Source organism: Falco peregrinus, chromosome 11, assembly GCF_023634155.1.
Source record: "Falco peregrinus isolate bFalPer1 chromosome 11, bFalPer1.pri, whole genome shotgun sequence".
Classification (NCBI taxonomy): Eukaryota; Metazoa; Chordata; class Aves; order Falconiformes; family Falconidae; genus Falco; species Falco peregrinus.
The window spans coordinates 25,225,272-25,245,646 of NC_073731.1; the positions used below are offsets into that span (position 1 = coordinate 25,225,272).

Below are 20,375 nucleotides of genomic sequence, written 5' to 3' on the forward strand. Positions count from 1 at the left end.
GTGCTGCACCTGGCTAGTGAAATGGCAACAGCGGCGTTTATGTCTGGTCATCCTTGTTCCACTGCCGCAGACCTCAAAGCACCAAGGCAGGTGGTTAATCTAGACTTCACTAGGATTAAAAAAAAAAAAGGTCTTATGGCCTTGAATGTGTGTAGGTCATCTAAAAGGGTGAAAGAAAGTTCCTATTCCTCGTTCCCCTACAGCAGTTCAGTAGAAACTACCGGGAGCATCAGAGTAGCTGTGCTCAGACGTGGATTACGGTCAGACAAGCTCTTGCAAGTCTGTTGGACCTTTTTTGTGTTGGACTTTTTTTATATCCACCCTTACAGGCCCTGCACTTTCCTAAGAGCCTTGAAGGAGCCATCCGAGCCCCCACCACCTGCCTCCCCTCAGTTCTCTCAGCCAGGTCTTTATTCTCCAAGGCCTGCACCTGGCGAGGCTGCAGCCTCATCGGCTTTCCAAACACCTATGAGAAGATGAGAGGGTCGACCCCCCCCTTTTACGGTTTGATCCGCGGTTTGCCCACCATAACGGCATTTCTACATATGGGGTCTGTAGAGAGACAGTGTTTTCTATAAATAGGCTTTGGAGACAGGGCACGGCACTGAGCGTGAGCAGCTTGCTGGGTTGGGGCTGGGAGCCGCTCCTGAGGGCAGCGGCGCCTGAGCAGAGCGGGCCCAGGGGACCGGGCCGCGGGGCGAGGCGCGGGAGGCGGCCCCGGGGTCCCTCCCGGCCCGGCGGCGGGGCGCTGCGGGCGTCGGGCCGCTCTGCGCCGGCGCGGCGGGCCGCGCTACCGGCAGGGCCGGGCCCGGAGGAGGAGGAGAGCGCTGGGTATGGCGGCGCCGGGCGCGCTGCAGAGGAGCGTAGTGTCCCCCGCGGGCAGGCACACCGCCTCCCTCATCTTCCTGCACGGCTCAGGTGGCTTCTCTCCCCTCCTACCCCGCGGCGGGGCCGGGGCTCGGGGCTTGGCGCCGGGGAAGGGCGCAGGGCGCCGCCCGGGGCAGGCCGGCGGGGCCGGGGTGCCTGCCGCTGCCGCCGCCCCCGCCGGTGCGCAGAGGGGAGGCCGGGGCGACCCCTCGGTGCGCGGCGCTGCGTGAGGCGGTCAGCGGGACGGGCCGGCCGCCACGGCGGCTGTCGGGCTCGGCGCGGCTGCGAGGCGGGGGGAAGGGACGTGAGGGGTCCCTGTCCCTGCGGCTGCAGCCGCCCCGGGGGACGGCGCGGCGCTGGCCGTGAGAAGGAGCCCTCCTTGGGCAGGGGGTGTGCGGCGCTCGGGGCCCTGGGCCCCGGGAGGGTCTGTGGGGCGTGTTTGAGCGCGGTGCCGTTAGACACCAGCCTGGCTTGATCTGCCGGGAGCACAGCCCTGTTCCAGAAGACCCCTTTTAATTCCTCCCCTCTAAGGGCGGCCACAAGCGGAGAGTGATTTTCACGCTTAAAATTGCTCCTGGCGTGTTTAGGATCAGACTGAGAGCACTTGTTGTCACCTTTTGAGAGCCGGTGTTGGGCTGGCTGCTCTCAGGAGTGGCCACCACCTGCAGAAGGGGACTGGTCTGAGCGCAGGAGGGCCTGTGTGCTGTGTTTGTTTGTTTTTCTTAAAAGGTTATTTCTAACTTGCTACATAACAACAACAAAGCCCACACGACTTAAAGAACAACAGTAATACTTGGTCTTTATCAGATCAAGGCCTTGGGAATCAGTTTTGTTGAGCTGTTCACGTGTGTGTGGCAAATGCTCAGCTCTTCCAGTGCATTTCTCCTAAGCTGATGCTTCTGTTTAGTTTAACAAAGATGGATATGTTTATTAGTTTCATTTTTATAATTTGCTTTTCTCAAATTCTGTGACTTAAAGAATGAAAGTGAAAGAGTTCCTAAGATGTGTTCAGCCTTCTTGTTAATGCTAATGCTTTAATGCTTGAGGAAGTGATTTTCTCTCATGTTGGAGGAGTAAGGGAAGATTATGGTTAGAGGTTGATTCCACATGTGGTTAAAGTACTCTACAATTTTTCGTTTTTGATACAATTTCATTCATAATGTTTGCAGTGGGGAAGTACAAGGATGCTTTTATTTGGTTTTGTTTAGCAGTTCCGCAGAACAAAATTTAAAACAGAAATAGCCACAGTGCTGTTGCTGTGGGCTGGCCTGTAAACCTGAATTGTAAACCTTCTGTAGAGCGCTTATGATGGAAAGTGGCAGTCAAATGGCATGGATCCATTTTGTTCATAATGCTTGCTCCAGACAAATTATAACCAGTGGAGAATGTGAATGCAAAACGGTATAGAAAAATATTAGAAGATTTCTGGTACTGTACATCAAATTTAGTTAGAGGATCCACTTGGTAGCTCAGCAGGGAAGGCAGATGGACATAACAAATGTATAATAATTTTTTAGACTTAAGTTTACAACTTTTCATGTTGCATAGAAGTGTTTAGGTTGGAAAATACCTTCTAAGATCATCAAGTCCAACCATTACCCTAGCACTGCCAAGTCTACCACTAAACCATGTCCTGAAGCACCACATCTACATGTCTGTTAAATACCTCGAGGGATGGTGACTCAAGCACTTCCCTGGGCAGCCTGTTCCAGTGCTTGACAGCCTCTTCCACCTTTTGTTGAAGAAACTTTTCCTAATATCCAATCAACGTGTTACATGTTAAGTTTAAATTTTGTATAGAAATAAATTCAAGCTATATTTGAAAGGAAAATAATTCATATTTTACTTGAGGAAGGGGAAAAGATAATTCTGTCATCAGTCTGTTTCAGGTTTGTAAGCAGACTAAGCAGAACTGTCTGTGCATTGTTTGACATTCTTTAGTAGAGTCCAGGAAAGCATATGATGCCAGAATCTTAAGAACAAACTGAAAGACAAACCTTTCAGAAAGTTGTTTGGTCTTCTTTGGTGTCAAAGTTGCCTCTCATTTCTTCCTCGCTTCCAAATTCTATTCTTACCAAATCAAAATGCATTACCTCTGTATGCAAGTGCTCACAGCGGCTGCAGAACATTTGAACCATGGGACCTTCTTGACACACAGAAGGTCATAGTTAAATTTTCTCTTTCTTAATGAGTTTTCTATGAACTTTTCATGGACTAAGTAGCTTCCTTAACTGTAAATGTTTCTGCTGATACTGGCAAAGCTTAGGAATTGTGAGTAATAAAAGATGTGATATCAGAATTAATTTAAAAAGAAAGAAGGAAAAACAAAAAAGTAAACATCTATAATGAAAAGAAAGAATTTGAAAAAAAAGAGGATAATATTTAAATCCTTACAAACAGTTAACAAAACATGGCCTTGGGAGAAGGAACAGACACCATAAATATGTCAAGCTGGGGCGCAACAAGAAAAGCTCAAGGACAACCAAATGGTTAATGTGACTAAACAGAAAATTACTGGAACTATGTGTAAGCTGTTCTAATTGGCATACTAAAGATCCACCCTTGAGAGCCCACTACTAACAAAGCCCCCTCATTACAGAAGTGCAGGGTTAAAAAAAAAACCACTGTACTTTTATTGGAGATGAGACTTAGGAGAATCAATGAGAATTAAGTGTGTCTAAACATGATTGTAAACAATTTTTTGAAGTGTATGAAAAGTTATGCTGTGTGTTAAGAGGTGTGTTAACTTTGTGGATTACCACCTATAACCCATCTCTGCACAAACATGCAATAAACGAATATTTCTTCTCTGTGTGTGGATCGGCTCTTGCATACTGGGTGAAAAACCTAGATTTGGGATAACAGATGTATCCTGCACCATTAAGGAGTTTGTAAAGACCAAAGTCCCAGCATTCAGATAGTTGCTTAGGTTGACCTACCTGAGGGTTGGTCCTGTGCAAGTATTTGCAAAGCCTAGACTTCTGTATTCTAACTGTAAAAAGAGGTGTGTATACAAAAAAAAATGTTTATTCAAGTCTCCTTAAGATGCATCATTCGTAAATTTGGTGAAGGAACCATGAAGAAACCCTTCCAGATGAAAAGTGTCTACTAAGAATCAGAAGTTTATTTGGACTTCAGACCATACTACTCACATAAACAAAGTGGTTATGGGAATGTGTTCTGAAGCATCCAGTTAAAGATGTAACTTTGGTTTTACTGCTTAACATAGCACAGAATAAGATTTGTGTCAGTTTTGCAACCCTGTTGCTTATTTGTCACGGAGTATTTGTCAAGCAGAACTTAATTGTTATGCCATTTGGGCTCAAAAGGAAAAAAATGCTGCGTTTGTTGCCTTCTATTTTAATTCTGAAGATTCATTAAATGTATGTGTAAATAAAGATAGCTGAATTTTGTTTGAGTGCTAAAGCAAAGACTCATCTTCTCTGTTGGGGAATTACAATCATAACAGTAAATCATGTTTATGTGATATTGTTCAGATGAACCCATGTGATGTGGCAGTAAGCCTGGTGTAGGGCAGTGACATTTAATTCTTGTGGTTCAGTGATTTTGTTGAAAAAAATAGGGCGAGTTCTAAAGTCAAACTGATCAACTTGAGAACAAGTAACAGAGAATACTTTTAACTCGGATTAGCACATGAGTTGATAATATGTGGGAGCCCCAACTTCAAACAAGACTAAAGCCCTATGGTAAGAGTTGCAGGAGTGAAGCTCCTGTTTGCTGAATCCCTACCAAATGTTTAGGTTGAACATTACTACATGTTGTATTACTGCCAACTATAAACCATGTTCCTTGATGGTCCAGTTTCTTCAAGCTTAAAGCATTGTTTAACTCTTACTGGAGACTTGTGTGTGCATGCTGTTCAAGCAGGGTGGCAAGTTACGGTTGAGGATACAGTGATGCAGAGGTGAGTTCTGGTGTACATATGTGTGCGTGTGTTTGAAAGAAACATGTAGTGTCTGCATAAGAATTCATCCTGTATATCCACGCATAGCACTTCAGGCTGCAGGGATTTGGCTATAATCTGACTTGGTCTAGGCTATAATCTGACTAGGAAAAAATACACAGTCAGATCTCAACAAGCTTTCAAACAGAACTGTGGGACTAAGGTTTTGGAGGAGCCTGCCAGATACTTTAACCCAAACTCATCTCTTGATCACTTTCACAAAACATTGGGAGTGTTTGATGCTTCTCTTAAGCCTGTGTGTAATGTCAGCATAATTACAATAATGTGAAGATCCTTTGTATTGCTCTTGACTAGGTTTTGAAGTGGGTTAAAATAAAATTCTATGTTAAAAGTAACTTATCTTTTCTAATGGGAGCAGCAGGTTTTATCTTCCTTCTTAAGATGTTCATCAGTATTTTATATCACTGTTACCAGCAAATAAGGTGAGCTACAAGTAAGAGGTAAGGCCTTGTGCCTGATTAGGATGTGCTTAAGCCATTGGATGTAGTAAAGCATTTATTAAACTTAATGCTGTGGGACCTTTAAAGTAGTCTGTTTCTAGGAAGTTTTGAGTCCATCTTCATTGGGAAGGGTGTTAAGGTTTTCTAGAAAGTTCTCTTCTAGCATTTTGGAGGATTTACACTGTGATTTGGAAATCAGGTCAGTCTCATGTAAATATATTTGACATTGTCTAGTTTTCTTGCTAAATGCACAGAATAATTCTTGTTGTACTCTTTTCTGTGATACAGGTGATACTGGCCAAGGAGCAAGAGCATGGATAAAACAAATTTTGAATCAAGACATGGCTTTCCAACATATAAAAGTAATTTACCCAACGGCTCCTGCCAGGTATTGTTTAATATATTTTAACTGTAGGATTAAATTTCTCTATTCCAGTACTGTAAAATATGCTTGTGAGTATTGGTACAGACTGTTGTAACACTTCCTTCTTCTTTTTCATGTGTGTGCTTTTTGGCAAAACTGAAGCTCAGCAGTGCATTGCTGCCCAGGTGCTATGATTTTAGGTCGTTAAGATTCTAAATGGTTAAGATTTTGTAGAAGTCACAGTCTCTAACTCAATTTCAGGTATTGTCCTCATAGTGTCTTTCCATCTCCTTGATATAAATAGAAGAAGATACTCCAATGTGTGTTGTAATGGCATTACAGAGCCATGTTCTGGATCACAGTCTGACTTACATTAACATCCATAAATTATTAACCACTAAACTATTCTTTTGTATTTAATGCCAGGTTTCAGTTCTGAAGGTGGTAGGTCTTTTTGGCAAGTGGGATGTGAAAGATCTTCAGCTGCTGGAGAAAGGACCGGGAGTTTAAAATTACACATTTCTTCTACTTTTAATCCTGACCCAACTGTTTCAAAGATAATTTAGTTCAACTTTTGCTGTAGGAACAGTTCTTATTAAATGGCACTTGTATGTCCAGTGGTAGACTGGAAATACAGATAAAAATGCTTACCCCTGGGAATCGGAAAGTTAATGAGGTCAAATGTAAAGGCTAAAAATTGGACACCTACCTCCATATTAGCTGTTAAAGACATGGACTTATATTTCAGAGATGTTTGATTTTTCTTACTATAAATTCATTTTTAAGGTGTCTGTGGCTCTATGTTAGGAAAATGTTTCCTTGAAAGGTAATGGGGCTTAAGTTTCTCTCTGAATTTGTGCGTAAGTGTGGATGCATGCTGAAAGGAGAAGGAAATTGTGACATTCTACACAGACTTTCGAGGTACAGAGGTTTGAAAGTCAGAAGAAATTTCTTGGAGGGTATAAACGAGTATAATAGCAGATTTTGTCTGGCACTCACTACACTTTCCTTGACCATGTATTTTTATGATCTACTTAGGCAGGAAAAGCAATTGAGAGATTGCAGTGTGAATGTAGTCACTGTGTTCCAGAAAAATCAAGCCTGTGAGTGGAAGTCTTTGAAGCAGTGTGGTTTGTGTTAGGTAGGGAATGTGATTTTCTGTAAATAACGTGATCGTTACTTTATTGATGACAGGCTAAAGTAATGCTAGAGTTATCAGTGGCACATGACATATAGTGATGGGCCCCATTTCTTTCCTGTCAATACAGCAGGTACTGGAGAAATGCAGGAAGTTTTGTTTCCCTATGAAATGATTTTTCTTCATGTTACCAGAACACCTCAGACCACATCTGTTAGGCCAGTGCTTTGCTTTTCCATTTCACTGCATTTCTGGGGTCCAGTCCTTCTCTTATTTATTTTGGTTTCTTTGGATAACTACAGATGTAAACTATGTATAAATGATTAACCAGGAAGATCTCCTGACTCAAGTGAGTGGCTTTTGTGGGTAATTTGTTTATATCTTAAGACTTTGGATTTAAATACTTTGGTAAACAAATGGGAAGAAAGGTAGTGTTGTACTTAAAAGATGTGAATAAACAGTTCCATACTCTTTCTTTTTTAAGTTGGGGTTGCTCTTCTTCTTCACTAGAGCAGATAGAGGTCATGTATGAGGTGATTCTGAAGTGATTTTTAGCAAAACTGTGAAAAGCTGTATATTTGAGGAACAAAAAATACCCACACTGTTTGTCTTTGACTGGCAATATGAAGTACGTTGGGAGTATTAGTGTACAGCCCTCTGCTGATAAGCACCATTAGCTGACATAATGAAATAAAACAGATGCCCTTAACTACAGTAATGTGCCACTGTTTGCAGCGATGTTGGAGTGAAGTTTGTGAAGATATGTGTTATTGATTGAAACAGAAATAACAAGCCTTTACAGATCCATTTCATGTTGTTTTGGTATTCAAGTCCAAAACACGCTATGCTTTTTGACACATTTGTAATGGTTGCTCTCCTTTCTTCCACAGAAAGGAAAAACGGGGCCTAGAACATCCAGGCTTGAATGGCAGACATTAAAATAGCTGTATCTGCATTAGGAACTTGAATATATGGTCTGATTTTGTGTGTGTGTATGTTTTGATAAGAATTCCAAATGCTTCTGGCACCAGCAGGGAAATTCAGAGTCCTTGATAATGAGACCTATAGATATACAGTTATGAGTGTGCAGATATGATGAAGAAGTTTCTGATCCAGTCTTTAATTGCGCAGAGACAGAGCGATATGCTGGTGGAAAGCTACACTGATGTGAGTGAGAGACTCTGTGGGTGGCACAACCTGCCACTGCATTGTCAATTATAGGAGCAGAGTGCAAAAGCTTGCCAGCAGGTTTTTACACTGATGATGAAATCAAAGAAAAGCCTGAAGTTAGGCAAGACCATACTAGGATTGCTTGGCTAATGTGCTCTTCTGGCATAATACTGTTCATGTGGATGTAGTTCATACTTTATAAACTCCTGTCTTTTCCAGCATAACTTACCACATACACATTGAATGCTTTCTGTCAAAGTAGTTATGCCAGTAAAAGCAGGTTTGATGATATAACTGCAACACTAGAGGCTTTGGCAGGATAAACTGCAGGTCAGGAATACCTCTTCACTTTTTTGATGGATATAATTCTGCTGATAGATCTATAGATTTGGTCTTGTACATTCTTCACCTGTCTTGGAGTTCTGTAAAGCAGTGGGATTCACATTTTTCAACAAATTAAACATTTTTTTTTTTTTTTTTGTGGAGGGTGCTTGGGGTTTCTCTTTATGTTTTGTTTAGATTTTATCCCAGGCACTGAAGCATACATATTTTTCGTTTACTACAACACCAGGGGTTCAGACATGTTTTGATTCAAGAGTCAATATGTTTGAAAATTATTTTGGAAAATCAGCCCAGCATATAACCTAGAAGAATGTTCAAACATACTCACTGACTTCGTTAGCATTGATTTTGGCAAACACTTGAGAGGATACTTCCATTTTAAAGGTAAAAGCATTAGAACACTACTGGACTACTTTTATAAAACTATTTTTTACTGTTCTCTAGGTTTCTGTAAAAAGTTACACTTTTTTTTTTAAAAAAAGACTTATTTTCTTTAATCATTTTTGTAATGTGCAGGGTCTGTGTAGAGAATGATCACCAGATGTCCCCTGGACAGGTAAAATATTTGCAACACTTTCTCACACTTGCCCCCATCACTTTGGAAGGTCCTGTGAGTCTCATGTTTGGTTTTCCTGAGCAAAAATAACAGAATGTAGATAGTACGATTTACTATTAAAAAAAAAGGAAAAACTTGCAAACTTTCTCATTAAAATGCTTATGGTAAAAAGCATGCTTAGATGAAAAAGGAAAAAATATGTGGATTTGAAGTCTCAGCGTGATGTAGTCAGAGTAGTGAACACTGAATTTGGAATATGTTTGGAAGTTCATGTAGCTGGGGCATGCACCTTTTTTTACAAGTAAAACTTTTTGACATTTCTTAGAGAGGTTTTGTTTTTTCTCTGTAATGTAGGCAACTGGAATACTAAAAAATGAGTAGAGAACTTGTTTTAATAGGTTGTTCTTTTAACTTCACCTTTCTTTTAAGATCGGTGCTTCTGTACATCGATTAAACTTGTTAAACACAGCAGAATTCTATTTCCTCTCCCTTTTAATGCTGATGTATATCTTTAATTAAAAATAAGAAGCTCAAATTGTAGCCCTAGCAGCTGATGCAATCCCTAAAGCCACGTCTACAGTAATAGTTTTAAAGGAAAGGGTTTCCTTTTTCCTTTTTTATTTGGGTCAGGATGGCTGCAGCTTTAAATACTGTTTCAGCTGCTACAACTGTGACTTAAACATTAGGTTTCTATTGAGTGTCTAAATCAGAACTGAATACCACCCAATTTAACCTCCTTTTTTTTTTTTTTTTTTTTTTAATAGAAAGTGATAGTTTAAATTGGCATTGCAGGAGCTAACGTGGTAAAGTTAAAACCATTTAGGCTCCACTTATTTTAATAAGTATACCTTACCTTCTATAATTCCCTTAAAAAATCTAGGTCAAAGATTCTTTGCGTTGTCTAGCATTCCATTCTGACAGTCTTCCTCTTCTGCAAGTCAGAAAGTAAACTATAAATACTTCTTGGGCTATTTTGTGGATCTTTTTGACATTCACTCAACACATCTTTCTGTGGCCAATAAGTCTCTATGCAGAGTTTGTTGTCTAGTTGGGTTTTTTTCCCAATTTACTCTAATTTCCCTTGTCTCTAAGTAAGTGGCTGGTAAGGACTGCTCAGCATTATATGGCCTCGTACTCCATCCTTTCACCTAAGTTCACATCTTTGCTCAGCATATGGGTGGAAATGAGTTTCATCTCATCGTAGTCCCCATTTGGCTATATTGCAAAACCACCAGACAGTTTGGCACCATGCAGCTACATTGGCAGTCTCTACTTGTGAGAGGCCCAGGACGGGAAAAGCAGCAGGGGTACTGCAGGTCAGACTGGAGATGGATTGGTGGAGCTGTGTAGGGGAGCGTGCATGGTGCCTATCATACTATTTTTGGCTCAAGCGAATGTTACTAATCCTTCACATTTGTAAGCCCTAACCTCATTCATAAATTTCACACAAAGAAGTCTTTTTAGAGGTGGACGTTTAAAGGACAAATCGAAAGGGTTTTGGTTGGTGTCATGGGGTGGTTCTTTCATCTCCTTTTGTAAGTAGAAATTTAACATATTTGCATAATAATGATGGAAGCATGCTTGAATGAACTTCATATTTTCCTTTTACTTTTCCTCTTGCATTAGGTGAGGAAAACATGAATATGCATACATGTAAGGGTTACATCATATTCTAAATAACATGTGGAATGCAATAAACAGTTGTCAGAGATACTTCAGTCATGCTTGGGGAAAACAAAGTAGAACATAATAGCAATAATCTTGGATTTCTGATCCCATTAACTACATCATGCTCTTAGACATCTTTCCTCTTGTTTTTCTTCTCTCAACTGTTTTCCAGGACAGAATTGGAGACAGTGGTTTTTATATGGCTATTCCAGCAAGCAGTTGGGTGTTCTGAGTTGTGTCATTCTGTGCTCTCGCTTTGCTGTCTTTTTTTTTTTTTTTTTGGGGGGGGGGGGGTGTTTACCTACTGTCATTCATCCATCCTCAGTGTTGTTTGCCATCACTGTGTGAAAGATACCACTTTGAATCCCAGAGTGTCTTACAAACCCCATAATGGAGAACTGATTCACATTGGACCCTGGTTTGCCTCTTGCCACTTACCTTCAGTGAATTCATAAAGCAGCCACTATTCGCTGGTTGCTGAGGAACTGGAAGTGTGCAGAAAAGGTCATTTATGGTCTTCTCAACCATAACAATAGTGCTATTTCAATGATTAGTACAAATCCCCACAATTTACATTCACGCACACCCCCAAAAAAACCCCAATACCAACCCAACAAAGAAACGGGAGCAAACGCAGAATTTGTCCTGCTGAGTCTTGTTTTGGCTTCTATTGCGCTTCCTTGTCCCAAGTAACAGAAACTATCAACTTAGTATTTCTTCAGGTAACCATTCTGCACCAGCTCAGTTAGCTGTCATTTCACACAATATACATCCAGAACAACTATCAAAAGCATTTGTATGTGGTTGTGTGAACAGGCACAGCCTTTTCTCCGGAACAGCCAAAATTGCTCCTCATGGAAATGACTCTTGCCTTCATTTTTTTAATTTTAAGTGTACTTCCAATTTTAAGCTGTTTGAATTTGCATCTTATGTTCTGTTACCATATTGCAAAACTTCATTGTTAAGGTACGTTGAACATCAGTTTTAACATAAGATATAACTTGCACTAGAGCTTTGAATTACACTTCTGATTTGAGTAGATGGATTCTCTGCCTTCCCTCCTTTTTCTTTTAACATTTTCTGGTTCAAGCAGACAGTGAGAATTAAAAAGCAGAATTATGAACTAGATTTTCTGTTGCAGTGTACTAGTATCAGCAGTGAGAATATGCTAGGAGAGAATTTGTCACAGGGGAGTAACTTTGCTTTCATTGGAAAAACCTCCCATCAGCTGTAAGGGAGTCAAGCTTTGCTTCTAGAATCGTAGAACGGTTTGGGTTGGAAGGGACCCTTAAAAGCCATCTAGTCCACCCCCCCTGCAGTAAGCAGGGACGTCTTCAGCTAGGTCAGGTTGCTCAGAGCCTCCATCCAATGTGACCTTGAATGTTCCCAGGAATGGGGCATCTACTACTTCTCTGGGCAACCTTCCAACTGTTCCAGTGTTTCACTGCCCTCATTGGAAAAAATGTCTGCCTTATATCTAGTCTAAGTCTACCCTCTTTTAGTTTAAAATCATTGCCTCTTGTCCTATCGCAACAGGGCGTGATAAAAAGTTTGTCCCCATGTTATAGTCCCCCTGTAAATAGTGGAAGGCTGTGATAACGTCTCCGCAGAGTCTTTTCTCCTCCAGTGTGAACAAGCCCAACTCTCTCAGCCTGTCTTCATAGGAGAGGTGTTCCATCCCTCTGATCGTTTTCGTGGCCCTCCTCTGGACCTGCTTGAACAGGTCCATGTCCTTCCAGCGCTGAGGGTTCCAGAGCTGAACGCAGCACTCCAGGTGGGGTCTGACCAGAGTGGAGTAAAGCAGAGCTTAAGCAGTCCAGCAGCGTGCTCTGTAGATTTCCTCAAAGGGATACGTAGTCTTCCAAAAGATGATGTTACACTTTCTCATGTGACTTTGTGCCTCCTGAGAGGAGATGGGTTTGGGAAGGAAGCAAAAGTGAGAATTTAAAAAAATGTGATCTTTCTTTCTTTGAATTTTGAAGCCTAACTTCACTATAAATTCTGAGTTCTGTCTGACATCTCAGGAAGTTCTGTCTGGAACTTAAAGAAAGCTGTAAGCCAGCTCCAGTGGTCTGGGGTTTATGCGACTGCGTTAGCAGGGTGATCACAGTGCTGAATGTGAAGGCAGTGATACCATTGTGCATCAGGAGAAATTGCTGGGGGAAGAATATTTACTATTTATCAATGTGCTGTCTGCTACTCTTATGTTTCTTATTTAAAGCAGCTAGCAATGCTCACTTGTCTTTTAACTTAAAACGTTGCACAAGGACAGTGATTTATTGGATAATGAACAAAAACACCTGTAGTTTTATGTGAATTGCTATGCTAATAGCATCATTCTGGAGGCAGAATTTGGTGCGGCTTTAGATCTGAATTTGAACCTTGTGTAGCATCATTTGTTTGCTTTCCACTTCTGTTACGAGAATGTCAAACTATTTAGCACAATTCTAAATGTGATTAAGGTCTAGAGTATTTAATATGTGCTCAAGGAAAGTGGAAGAAGATAGTGTTGTTGCTTCCTGCTTTCATGATATTTTCATCATTAGTACATAACTCACATTGGCAGAAGCTACCCTATCTTGAGTTTGTGAAAACTTGTGTGATCCATATTACTTTGAGACTTTGCAGTGAAATCAAGAGTGAAAATTATTTCTACTTGAACATGTTTAAAAGACTGAAAGATTGATAAAAACTGACAAGAGATATTACAGGATGTATTTTCCTTTTAAGACATTCAAATATTAAGTGTGTAGGATCTTCTTGAAACTGCTGTCTCATGCAAGAAGTGTATGTGTGAGAAAACAATTGTAGATCAATGCACACCCTTAAAAAATAAAACCTGTAATCAGAAAACATGATCTAGAGTGATTTGAGGATGTTGGGAAGCATTTTAAAGATTCTTTTCCTCAGGGTGCTTGCAGTTTCTTAAACGGTCTGTGATTTTAGCCATGTCTCCATTATGTTATCTTTTCTCTCTATTTTCGTATGTTAAGATTTAGTTGAATTTTTAGGAAATAGTGTTTCAAATGTCTATTAAAAATGTGTTCAAGTTTGAAAGTCAGGTGTACCCAGAAGAGAGGGTTCTTGGTTCTTGTTTTCTTACATAGATTTGAATCTTGTGTGCTCCAAAGCAAGCAAAACATACACGCTCCCACCATTAAACGAGCAACAACAACAAAAAACAAAAAAAAAAACCCCACGCAACTTGAGCGGCTATGTATTTTCATTCCAAGTTTCAACCACACGTGTTTTAGAGACACAGAGCTTTATTTTTTTATTTATTTTTTTTAATCACTTAAAAAAGAATATAAAGAAAGCAAGATACAGAGGAAGAAAACATCAGGACTAATGTTACAAATTTTGATTAAACATGGGAAAGCAAAAAATCCAAATTTAAAGCTGACCGTTTGGTCTGATGCTGTCCTTAACTGACCGTGCTGGTCTTACTGGATGGGGTTTTCACTCCACTTTGTACTTCTTGCTTTTGTGTATTTCAGTCCAGCCTCTCGTGTCACTGTAATATAGGGATTTTTCTATTATTTTTTTCTTTTGTGGTTTAATTGTATGAAAAAATTTTGTGCTGTATTCTTGGATCTGTACAGATGGTTCTATGCCAAACATATTTGTTTACCATGGTAATGTCTGAGTTGTAGTGTGCCAGCTAACAAAGGGATTTATTTAAGGAACAAGGTGAATGACTAAAACAGATGTGCCAGTTGGGTGAACCATTAAAAGAATCTTACTTCTCAGCTTTATGTAAAGGTTATTTTTAATGAATTTCTGAGAAATTAAGAGTGGTTGCAAAGATGTTTTTGAGACAGCTAAAAGCATCTTGTCTATTTGCTTGAGGATCTTTTCCTGTGGGCTATTGACACATTAGTCTTTCATCTGTCTTATTGAAGAATTTGCAAAGACAAAAGTTAAAAGTCCTGATTTTCATCATCTGATCAAGTATTACAATCTCATAATGGATTTCTTCCTTTTTATCAATTGTTTGATTCTGACTTTCGGTTGTGGGAAAATCTGTTTTTATATTTCTGTAATGTAAATGCAAATTTCTGTGATGTAATACAAATATGTATCTTCATTCCATGGAAATCCCGGGTGAACCTGTTGTAATAATACTAAGACCTTATGCATGTTTTCTCACACAAATGTAAGTTACTCTGGTTTTACTAGAAAATTAAGCACTCTGGCTGCTAAGCATTTTAACCAGGATTGATGTGAAAGTGTTTGAGAGAGAAGCTAAAACTGAATTAAATGCTGTTTGCCCCAGCGCTTAGTCTGTTGTACATCACATTGTCCAAGTGACTTCCAAAAACTCCACTGATTCTGCTGTTGTTGATATTTTTGACTGGAACATCTCCTCTTAAAAAATTACTTTTGTGAATTGGAGATCTGTAATTTTGTTTCTTAGGTATTGATCAATTCACTTGGGAAGAATCCTGGAGACAGTGGTAATACTAAAGAGAAGTTAAAAAAAAAGAAGGCATTTTAATGACATTTCTAAAATTTGGCTTCTTGCATGTACAACATATTTCTACTGAATTTCCTTTAATTTAGGAGTTACCTTTTTCTGTTTTAAAGACAAGGGCTAACTTGAAAGAAACCTGTTAATTCGGGTGCTTAAGTATATGGTTTGTTTGGAATTAAGCAAATCAGGGGCTACTTAAGGCACACACTGTATACACTGACATATTTGTATGTCATTTTGAGTAACAGTAGATTTTAGGTGCTCCTTCCATCAAAAAGATGAAGCAGTGTAGTCTGCCTGTAACCATCTGTTGCTGTTTGCTGCCTCGTTCTTCAGATTTGGCTTGCCAGCTTTTCAGTCATGGACTTTATTTCATGTTCATGGCACCAGGCAGAAGAAATTCTGTGTCCTTTCGTATGTGACTCGTGTCTGAGCAATGCAAATAGTATACTGCCTTTTGTATGTGTGTAGTGGTGGCAGTATTTCTGCTTTAGAAATAGCCATTTACATATGTGAAGCCTCTCTGGTATTAATAATGGCAGAATTTGTTCCTTCATTAAGAACAATTAAAATAGCGGCTTTCTCTTTTTAGGCTAGTTGTGGTTTTGTTTAATCCTAGTACTGAAAAAAATCCAGAGAGAGCACAGAAGTCAATGTTAGTGTTTTCAGTGGGTTCCCATCCAGACAAATTTATCAAGGGCTGTCTGTAGGCAGTGATTGTCATCTGATCTGAGCTCATCTGAGTTTAAGTAAAAATGAAAAATTTTCTCCCTGATTAAACATTGCAATTAAGGATTTTAGGGGGCTTGGTTCTGAGGTGAAGCATTGATCTCATAGCAGTATGTTTGATATTAAATTTTAGAGCCATTGTAAGGCAATTAGATCACCTTTCTTGGGATTTCAGGGCTCTGTTCATCATATTTATTTAAAAACAAAGAAAAGGCTCCTTTGAATTGTAGCTTCCTTGATTATCTGAGGTTTGGGCAACATGTTATTAAAGCCCTTAAAATACTAATCTGACAACACAGTGTTATGGTGGAGTATCATGTTTCTGATCTGTGCACCAATCCAATAAGCACGTGGCATTTCTTCATGTTATTTCTATGAAGATACCTGCCCTATTAAGGTGAGGATGGCTGTATTTATTTAAGAAAAAGAAAAATCAAGAGAAGGAAGAAGTTTTTGTAAACACCTAGTGGTTCATAATACCTATCTCCTGTCAATTTTGACAACAAGACAACTGAATCGCATAAAGCTAGCTCCAACAAAGGTGTCTTGTTTAGCAGCTAATTCAGTTTGTCCTATTCCAAGGTGGATTACAACTTTACCTTTGTTTGGGATTAGGAACTTCTTCACAGGGTTAAGAATTAAAAAAAGTTTAGCTGAGCTGACCAACCTTGACACTGACTGAAACTTGCATTTTACATAGCTTAAAAATGCTGTCTTAGTTCTTGAAGGACCACATTTTGAATGCAAAGAAGTGCAATGTGACTGGATGTAAATTGAGTTAGATCTGAAGGAGGTTCCTTCTCTCCATTGCTGGAGAGACACTGAATTGTCTTTATGTATCACGTACACTGAAGGCTTGTGATGTTATGCTTGGTTAATCATTTGTTTTCTTTTCTTCCACCATTCCAGGCCGTATACACCTATGAAAGGAGCCTTTTCCACTGTGTGGTTTGACAGATACAAGATCTCTAATGACTGTCCAGAGCACATCGAAAGTATTGATTCTATGTGCCGGGGACTTACAGACTTGATCAACGATGAGATTAGAAATGGCATTGCAAAGAACAGGATACTAATAGGTAAGAGAGATTTGGTTTTAATGTGTTTCTTTTAATGGGTTTTAATTGTTAAGAGATCATCTACTTTGAATTTACTTCATCCTGAAAGCTCATGAGCATGTCTTGCAACTTCTGAACAGCCTCTTCAGCAGCCAATTCTCAAGAATATTGAATCATTATTTAAACCTGTAACAAGTGGGGAATGTGGCTAACTGTAAGCAGTGTCCTCAAAAATGTAACTTAAAACTGGTGTTATTGTAAATAGTCATTTGTACCTTACCCGTTATTTAAAATATGGAGTGGGCAGTGATTTATTTGAAATGGTAAAAATATGCACTACTTACTTTTAGCCCTCTCCAAGGATGGAAGCGTATACTTTCCCAAAATTACTTGTATTTTGGAGAGAGGAGGTAGAGCATCTAAACAACCATGTGCTTTTCCTTTCTGCTCTGGTCATTTTGGTTTAAGTTAATTTGTGGGGAAAAAATCTGCATGTTGCACATCACTACAGATTAACACCTGATAACAAATGAAGTATTAGCCATCATAGTTCATATGTGTCCATCTTTCTGTTCCTCTTAATTTCCACAAATTTCCAGTAATTTTCACAGTACTACTGTGGAATAGACAGTGGGGATATTGAGGCATGGGAGTCAAGGGCAATGGAGTAGCCTGGAGAGGCTACAGAGAATTTACAAGTCCTTGGCTCCCTGTCCCGTCCCTAGACCACAAACTGTTTCAGGTTGGGGAAAAAAACTCTTTAACGTGGGAACTTACAAATTTATGGCCAACTGAGTCATGCCATCAAAATCCTGCATGGTGGAGCCACTACCATTCAGCCCACATTTTTTCTTGGTCCAGCTCCATGTTGCTCTTTGAAGGCCTCTGTTTACTTTCTCTTTTTGGCTCATTGCCCTGGCTGCAGAATGCATTGTTTTGGATGGCTGTCAGCATAGTCTCTTTGATTTTTCTTTCCTGTGTTATACCTGCTGGCTTGGAACAGCTGAAGAAGCGCAGGTGCTTTTCTATAGAGTGAGCTGGGAGATGTTCTGTGTACAAATCCACTTTACTACTAGGCTTTTTTCCTTTCTCTGGAGCCTTTAAAATTAAAAATAGTGAGACTGCAGAGTATGAAAGTTGTTTTACAAGTCATAAGCAGAGTAAGGAAGTTGGTATGCGCCGATTGTTTCAGCCTGTAGATTCTTTGGAAGTCCCCATCTGTGTGTTTGCATTCCTCATCTGTAAATCAGAAATAATTGCACTTATTTTCTCACTCTTGGGAGCTTTGATTTCAGGCTTCTAGAGTGAGGCACTGTTTCCTTGCCTCTGTGACAGAGACTTGATGTATACATCTTCACAGTTCAATCTGATATTGGTGCAACAATCAAAATAAAGCAGGCCTGAATTGACTCCATCCAAAGTTCAGACGGGGACCCATGTGGATGCATAAGAAATTCACTAGTGGAAAAAGAATAGTGTCATTTATGGCTGCACGAGATTGTGTTCTTCCATGTGAACTCTGTACCTTCTCTGCAGTGGTTTTTATGATTAACCAGTGTTGATGCAGTGGAGAATGAAGCTTAGAGATCCTGTAAGGTTTGTGTGCATAAAGGGGAGATTTAGTATCATTCTGAGTCAGCCCAGTGTGACATTCTTAGTTGTTTTAGATGGGACTTTGTGCAAATAATTGCCTGTCTTCTGGCATTGTTTCTTAAGGAAATTAGGCATTTTGTAAAGGCACCTGACAGCTTTATAGCATTTTTGATCAAAAGAGAATACGAGGCCTAGGTTTGGTTATGAAGGTATAGTCAGTATGTCTGCACCAAACTGTAACGTCAAGTGGAAAAGGAGAAACGGGTGGCCTGAAATTTTCCGCGTTTGGGCAAGATTGGTGTACAGGAGATAATGGAAGATATGGTCACTTGCTTAGAATGCTAAAGAACTAAGTCCTGTCAGATCTTTTTAGATTTCTCTTTGAAAAAGTCAGAAATATCCATTCGGTACAAGAAGAGGAGGCTCGAGGTAACAGGTGGGGCGCAGACAGTGGATTTGTGGCTGCTGGTACCGTACAGGTGGAGGCGGCAGCCTTCTTGAGGTGAAGAGAAAAATAAGACAATTATAGCAGAAGGTATGAAGGTGAAATTTTGCTATGGATATTTTGTCAGTGCATTCAGTGATGTTGAGTCATATTGAAGATCCAGAATGGGAATGCTGGTATGTGTCTTATTATGGAAAGTAGAGACAACATAGTTGAGAGAAGAGACTGGAGGGCTTGGGGTTCTGTGAAGAGCAGTGGGGGCCTTTTCGAGTAGGTCACAGAAGCCAAGAGAGCAAAGCAGTTGCACGAAGAGGTAGTTACAAGGAATGAAACGGTTGTTAAAGGGTTAAGGAGAACTGGGTTATGGGACTGTCTGTTTTGTAATGAGTGGGAGTTTTAATGAGTGGAAAGAAAACAAAATGAGTATGAGGAGGGTAACAAGGTTGAAGGTTATGGTTTTTTATGGAAGAGCGGACTAGAAATTACAGGCTGAGGATGAGTGTCAGATATTGTTAGATGAGGGTGAGCAAGGTGTTAGGCAAGCAGGAAGGTGGGCAGCTGCTGACAGCTCAGAGGTGTGGGGCAAGAAGGCAGGGTCTGAGGGAGCACTATGCAAAGGAGAGCGAGTGGGAAGAGAGGGGAAGCAGAAGCAGGCTCTCAGCAGTGGAAAATGAGGCCAGCACCTGGTGTTCTGGGGGATGATTCTCCCGGAGCCATTCAAAATTTCCACAAGGCTCAAGATTGTGGGTACAGTAAGATCATTTGTTCTGAAATAAATTATAGCCTGTGCTGTTTGTTTCGGTAGCACAGTTTGCTCTGAAATCCGCAAGTGGCTGCTTGTAGGGCAGAACTCTAAAGCTGAGGACGGAGTCCACATTGTGCAACGCCACTTCTCTTTTTCCATATCAAGGAAAATACTGGTGCAGCTTTGTTTTTAACAGCTGCTCAACGTATCTACTTCTAAAGAATTAAATTACTTAATTTACTCAAGGTAAATAGTGTCTTATTATTAAAACCTCCGTATCAATTTAGTGTAACAAGCAGTACACAGTAGTACATGGCTCACCTACCCATTCCTATTTCCTGACAATTTCATGAGTTGCTTTCCTATTAATACAGAAGTTGTTTGAAAGAAGTAAACTTCTGGTTCATTAAGGTTTATTTCCCCTGACCTTGGAAGAGGAAGGAAGGGAAAGTGACTGCAGTATATAATTATTCAAAAATAATTATATCATCCCCAGAATTTGATAATGGAAGTCACTTTTTAGCCAAACATTCTTTTTGAGTTACTCTTGCTGGTCTTCCTGGCAAAAGCACTTGCAAATAATCCTGTAAAGAGCTGTATATTGACTTTGGAGGTAAAAGAGGATGATAAAATTAGTCACATTCTGACACTTGGAGCCTTGATAGTATCCCTCCTTAAAAACTAGATGTATTCTTTCTTTTTAAATGCTTGAATTCATTGCTAAATTAGCTAAGCAAGCAAATAACCAGAGTTTGAAATGTGGGACAATCAGTTCTTTTTCTATTTAAAGCTGGAGTTGGT

The 20,375-nt window shown here is 40.0% G+C and overlaps 1 protein-coding gene across 1 annotated transcript in view; it reads left to right on the plus strand.

The window, feature by feature from the left end:
* The first annotated feature begins 761 nt into the window (after positions 1-761).
* The window catches only part of LYPLAL1 (lysophospholipase like 1), a 29,065-nt gene continuing 9,451 nt past the window's right edge, over positions 762-20,375 (plus strand). The window contains exons 1-3 of the mRNA XM_055816024.1: positions 762-918; positions 5,581-5,680; positions 16,643-16,812. Of these exons, the coding sequence (XP_055671999.1) occupies positions 834-918; positions 5,581-5,680; positions 16,643-16,812 (355 nt within the window). The 5' untranslated portion in view covers positions 762-833. The remainder of the gene's footprint in view (positions 919-5,580; positions 5,681-16,642; positions 16,813-20,375) is intronic.